Source organism: Gracilinanus agilis, chromosome 4 (assembly GCF_016433145.1).
Source record: "Gracilinanus agilis isolate LMUSP501 chromosome 4, AgileGrace, whole genome shotgun sequence".
Taxonomy (NCBI): domain Eukaryota; kingdom Metazoa; phylum Chordata; class Mammalia; order Didelphimorphia; family Didelphidae; genus Gracilinanus; species Gracilinanus agilis.
In genome coordinates this window covers 404115984-404122511 of record NC_058133.1, presented here as the reverse complement: position 1 = coordinate 404122511, position 6528 = coordinate 404115984, and the positions used below count along the sequence as shown (strand labels likewise).

The window sequence follows — 6528 nt, the reverse complement described above, 5'->3', positions numbered from 1 at the left end:
CTGATCAAACTCATTAGAAATTCTTTTGGCTCCTACTCTTCTAGAAAGAGCATTGAATACCATGTTCAGGTTTTATGCAATTTAAAGGGAATAGCCAATTCTCCCCTGTCATCCCAGTTCTGGGCCCCAGGTCCATTCAGTAGTGATTTAGACTGTCAACCTAAGGAAATTGTTGGAAATCCAAGAGCTGTACAGTAATTTGAAATAAAAATGCTATTAGCAGGAATTTTAGATGAGGTCACATGCTCTTGTAAGTAGTTCTTGTTTTGACTTAACATGAGGAAGCCCTAGTAAAATAATCAGTGGTTTTAGTCATACAAGTGCCAAATTAGGACCCATGTGATTGAGCTTTTCAGTCCTTTAAGCTTTCCTTCATAATGGTCAACTACAATTAAACATTATATACAATTTCCAAGTCTGAGCCTATAATGATATACAGTATGTAATTTACTCAGACAATTAACTTTTCCCTAATCTGTATGCATTTCAACATAGGACAGAAAAAACTAGTTAATGTAGCATATCAACTGACAAAGAAGAGTTCTTTATCAGCCAAACAATGAACATTCTATGACATATCATCTGTGTGAAAAGTTGGTATAAACATCTGTCTTTCAATATTTACATAGGGCCTTGATTATTGGTAATCATGTTTGTTTTTTTTAAGGTTGCAAAGCTTCATATAAAAGTGTTAAACAATATATTCTTTGGTATTTTTTTAAGTTGAAAAAACAACATGATATGAAAGAAAATCATGTTGTTACCTCTTAGTCCAGAATTAATTTCTATGGCTGTTTGGAAATTGCTATAGAAATTGATAAAACCAAGTCAAAAGTACTTGCACATGCAGAATGACCATATTTTTTTTTTATCATTTCCTCAATACAACATCGTTTAATTCTTATAAAATGAAAGTATTTCAGAATCTAGATTGATTCTGTTATTAATTCATTACATCAAGGGATGAAACAAGGATGCCCACTTTTATTAGCTACAAAATAGTACTGGTTATTCCTGCTATAGAACTAAGAGGTCCTGAATGATTTATGGGATTCTGATAGAATCTGAACTCTTCTGTCAACTGAAAATGCCATATAAACATAGAACATGAACAAATATTTGTGCAGTCTACTTTAACTTAAAAGAGCTATTATCTCCGAACTCTCCAGTTAACTGTTCTTGAAAATAAAAATAAATAGTGGCAACTAAATTTAACTACCAGATTTCATGCTTTCCTCAAATCAAAATTATAATCTTCAATATTTTGAACCAAAGACATTCAGGAATATCTAGCTTTCAAGATCTGAGAGAAAAGAGAAAGCCCTACTCAGACCTTGCCTTACATCAATATTTTTTATGTATTAAAAAAAGGAGAGGGGGCATACAAATTATTATTAAACATAATACAGTATTTACACACATTTTAAAAAAGTTTAAACAAAAGAATTAAAACCTCTCTTTACAGATACTGGTATTTGGGAGAAGAGAAGTCACATAATGCACACACTCAATGTGTAAGACAATAGAGAATACCTTAGTGTAAACAATACTGACCTCACCTTTGACCAACATAAAAACAGATTTTCCCCCCATACTCCAGTCTTTACTGATCACTTTGCTTTGATAGTTAATACTATACTCAGATACATTTTACAAATTATTAAATGAGACTAAGCATTTTTACATAATTTAGCAGAATTTATGTGAAGTTTTAAAGTCTCTTGCTGAGTACTTATTAATCCACACATTTTTCTTTGTAGCAGCATTTGAAAGATCCCAAATAATGCAGCATTGAAACTAATAATAATAAATAAATAAAAACTAAATTCCTGATAATTTTTGTTTGAAACTAATTATAGGCAGGACACCTGCAATTCACTTGAGTTTTGACTTTGGGCTCAAAATTAATTTGGTATCAAAATGGTATCATGATTGTCAATTACTTTTCTTCATAGTAAGGGTGTTTTCACTTCTGAAATAATAGCTTGAAACAAAGACCACATAGTCTATTTCTAAACTTGTTGCAGTCCTAAAGAATCACATTATTTCCTACTTTACTCCCACCCCTGTAATTCTAACAGCATGGAAGGTACATTGAGTAAGAGTATAAAAATATGTAAAGCATGTTTAGTTTTGCTACTTGAGCATGCAACATAGTTTCTTTAAGCATGCTTGTTAAGAGTCTGTGCAAGCCTCTTGCATTTATGAAAAATATGTATGAAAACACTCAGACTCATTCCTGGCAACTGGGTTCACTCACACCAAATAAATTAAAACTACTGTGTTTTATAAAAGTAATGATGAAATGTTAACAGTCTTCCTCACACAGACTGGAATCATTAGGCAGTCATACTTTTAAATCCTTTCTTGGGTGATCATTCTTACCAAACAAATTCCTATGTCAAAAAATACATTTTAACCTTAGTTGTCTGACTTCTATTAAGCTGAAGTACTTATTTTTTTCCTTTTCATTTTCCACCTTGATTCCCAGTGCCTCATAATCCCAGTCCACATTTTTCTTGATTACCATAAAACTTTGTATTCCTGAAAAAAAGGAAGCTCACGATTGTCTTCTGCCATCTTCCTTGGTCAAAATTCTAATGACTAAGTCTGTTTAACCATGTAAGTTGGTCGTGGCTGAAGCAGAGTATCTCTTACCATCAACACCTGCTGGACAAAAAGGACCACTATATCTTTCCCTTTTTCCTTATATCAGAGCTCTCCAATAAAAGGGAGGAGTTCTTCTCCAATAAAACAAAGGGCCATTCTTTTAATCACAGGTTAAGCTGCAATACACACACACATTCAAATTCCAGTGCAATCTCAGGTCTTCAGGAAACAATGTTTTCCCCAAAGGTTATCAGTAAATGATTCACAATAATCTTGCATTTCATTAGGGGCGATGAAACCTGGAAGAATAAATATAAAGTTTAAGTACTTGATGCATATTAATTTTCAAAATTCCAAATCTGGATCATTGAACTTAGTAAATACAGAAATTCAGTTTTACAAAGACTTTTAGAAGCCTTGTAATTAAACTATAGTAGGCTTGTAGGTAGATTTGTATTAGAGATAAACATAACCAATAATTCTTTTTGAGATCCATCAATTACCATCTTCTATTCCTCAGAATTCTTCTGTGTCTGCCTATCCTCCTATCTTTCATCCTTTTCACTATCTCAGAAGAAGAGGTATCCCTCCACCTATGTTTCTAATACCATCTCTTCAGGTCATCTCCTGGATCTATTATCTATCCCTTTTATCAAATCTTCATTCTTTCCTCCATTTGGTTCTTTCTTTCTGCCCACAAATATGCTAAGGAATCTTCCCTATATTAATAAAAAAAAACTTGAAACCACCTTTCCTTTACTCTGTAACTTCTACTTCCACCACCTCTGAAACTAATGTTACTTTCACTGACAAATATCTTGGTGATTACAACGAGCAAACAGGACTCATAAAGATGCTGCCAGATGAGCACATTTCTTTTTTTTTACAAGGTTACTAAAACTGATGGATCAGGGAAATGCTATAGAAAAAAATTACTGAAAGGAGAATTGTTTTTTTATTGTTTTCATCTTGTTTATCATAAACTAAGTGATGACATATAATGTTTTAGGTAGATAACTGCAACTATGAGAGAGAGAGACAGACAGGGACGGGGAGAGAGAGACAGAGAGAGACACAGAGTCAGAGAGAGAGAGCTAACTTATTTCTCTTGTGTATTAAGGTTTTGGGGGATTTAGGCAGAATAGGAAGAGAGAGTAGCCTCAACTCTGTTAGGGGAAGAAGGAGATCCACAAAGATCAGAATTTGGTGGTTGGAGTAAGAAATTTTAGTTTAGGGACTTATATATTATAAGAATTTCTTTCCCACTTGTTTCCTTTTACTATCCCTTTCATTGGTATTTTTTACCCATAATAAAAATATATTTTTTATATAACTGGCTGAGCTGGAATTCTTAGGCTGCTCTGAGAAGCCATATTTCTCAAACAGTCAAATCCAACAGCCTGTCCACACAGGACATAATTATTGGTATTACCATCTCGTACCAATAATCAATAAGGGTTAGGAAACCCTTATAACACTACAGGAATAGGAACTGGAGCTGGATTTCCTTGGTACAGGTAATTTCCAGGTGAGCAAACATATTCTACCAATACAGCTCTGTCCCTTCTTTGTAACTTATAGTTTTTGAGAGTTTCCTAGAGCACATGATTTGGCTAGGTCCGTGATCCAGTCTGTTTCTGAGATGGGACTTGAACATAGTCCTTCCTAGATTTTAGACCAATTTCTATCCACAATGCTATGCTGATTTTTATGGTTATATAGACATTGCTATCAATTTTCTGAAGTCATTCAGAGTGACCATCTAAAAGTATTTCATAAGATTATACCTTGCCTTGTTTTCTCCATATTTCCTTTACTTAGTAAATTCAACTAAACCGCAACTAATTCATTTTCACTTGGTTGAAAGTTTATAGAGAATCATTCTGGTTATATTATATACTGAAGGGCAAGTTCACACATTCTGTGTTTATTTCATAATTCTGGGTAGCTTATAACAGCATATTCTAACATGAGAAGCTGTGAAATGACCTGCTTATGAGACTATTGCAAATAATGAACATTTTATAATTCAGCATAGAGATGTGTACAATTATTCAGATACTTAGAGCATACTAAATAAAAATACATAAGAATCCAGTTTTTGACACTTGAGAACTTAGCTTTAAGATAGAAGCATGCATAATAAAGTGAATAGAATACTGAATGTGGAATTATAAATAAATACCTAGATTCCAATCTTGCCCTGGTCACTTAATAGTTTGTGACCAAAGTGAAACCACAATCTTTCTGACCCTCAGTTCCTTCATATGCAAAATGGGGATAATAATAGTTACCTCACAAAGTTGTTGTGAGAATCAGATCAGTATACGTATAGTTTTTTTGCAAACTTTAAAGCACTATATAAATCTATATATGTTGTCATTATTTGAAAGAATATGGCATAGTAAAAAGAACACCATCAGATATTTGCTATGTGACCCTGAGCAGAAAAATCACTTAAATTTGATGAGTCACAGTTTTCTCATTCTGTAAGATGGGGGCAGCAATAACAGCCCTCCTTACAGGGTTGTTGTAAAGCTAGGAATAGGAACTAGGCCTGTGATTTCATTGGTTTAAGGAACTTCCAGGTGAGGAAACTCCAGCGACCATTGAAGGCTGGCACCTTCTCTGCAACCTAGAGTCTGAAAGAGTTGCCTAGAAAACTGACAAATTAAGTGAAATAATCAGTGTGTGTCAGGTGTAGGACTTGAGCCCAGGTCTTTCTAGCTCCAAAGCTTCCCTACTGACTATGTCAAACTTCCATTTTTCTTGCGAGAATCACAAAGTACTTTGCAAACTTTAAAAGTGTTATTTAACTGTGAACTATTATTACTACATAGAGTTCAAGACTATTTCTATTCAGAGGAATCAGCTAGGTAGTTCAATGGACAGAGCACTAGGCCTGGAGTCAGGAAAACCCAAGTTCAAATCTGGCCCTAGACACTTAATAATTGCGTGGTCCTGGGCAAAATACCTTATACTTGACCTATGTTTGCCTTAATTGCCTGGAAAAGGAAATAGCAAACCAGTCCAGTATCACTGCCAAGAAAACCCCATGGATAGTATAGTCCATGTAGTCATGAAGAGAGCACTACTAAATATCAATAACAACATCTCTATTCAGGGAGCATAAAGGCTCTTGTAACATTCACATACATATTCCTTGCATTTATGGTACATGTAATTAGTGACTGTACATGTAATAAGAAGCACATGCCAACAGACTACTATAATAGTACCTTCAATTTTCTTAATTCCTAGGTCCTGAGGTAAATTACCAGTTCTTTGTGGGTTCCCCCTAGGAAATTCCTTCTTTTTTTATATGAACTTTAAGGAACTACAGAATAATTAATGTTATCTGTATATCTCAGATGGAAAATACCTTATATTTTCATGAAAATTAGGGGTGAGTCTAAATAATATCGAATTCCCTTCTAGATACAAAGCCAATGGCTCTTTGACTATAATTTGATATAAACATCAAATGCTTTATAGCTTAATGTTTGATTCAAATTTAATCTTTTATCTAGTTTACTTTTAAATGTTTGAGAATATTTTCAGGTTCTAGAATGTGAAGTGGATTTTGTTTGCTTAGGCAATCTTATTTATCTTGGTGGCCCTTCAAAATGAATTCTGTTCTGACATAGTGATGTATAGTCACTATAGAGTTTTTAAAAAGCCTTAAAATGCTGAAATTACTGGAAGTAAATCTTCATAATGCATAATGGTGTTGGGATGCACATCTGAAAGATCATGAATTTTACTAGCCTCTAATCAAACTCAAGTGTTGGATTTGATTCTCTCTTGTGGGATACTCCTGCCATTCTTTCTCTTGGCTATGAGAGCATCTCTCTCTCTCTCTCTCTCTCTCTCTCTCTCTCTCTCTCTCTCTCTCTCTCTCTCTCTCTCTCTCTCTCT

General features: G+C 34.0%; 1 protein-coding gene across 2 annotated transcripts in view; it reads right to left on the bottom strand.

Moving 5' to 3' along the window:
- Nucleotides 1-2224: 2224 nt before the first annotated feature.
- PHACTR2 (phosphatase and actin regulator 2) overlaps nt 2225-6528 on the bottom strand; it is a 168661-nt gene continuing 164357 nt past the window's right edge. For both annotated transcript variants that reach the window (XM_044671585.1, XM_044671586.1), the window contains one exon: nt 2225-2909. In XM_044671585.1, coding sequence (XP_044527520.1) covers nt 2894-2909 — 16 coding nt within the window. In that variant the 3' untranslated portion in view covers nt 2225-2893. The remainder of the gene's footprint in view (nt 2910-6528) is intronic.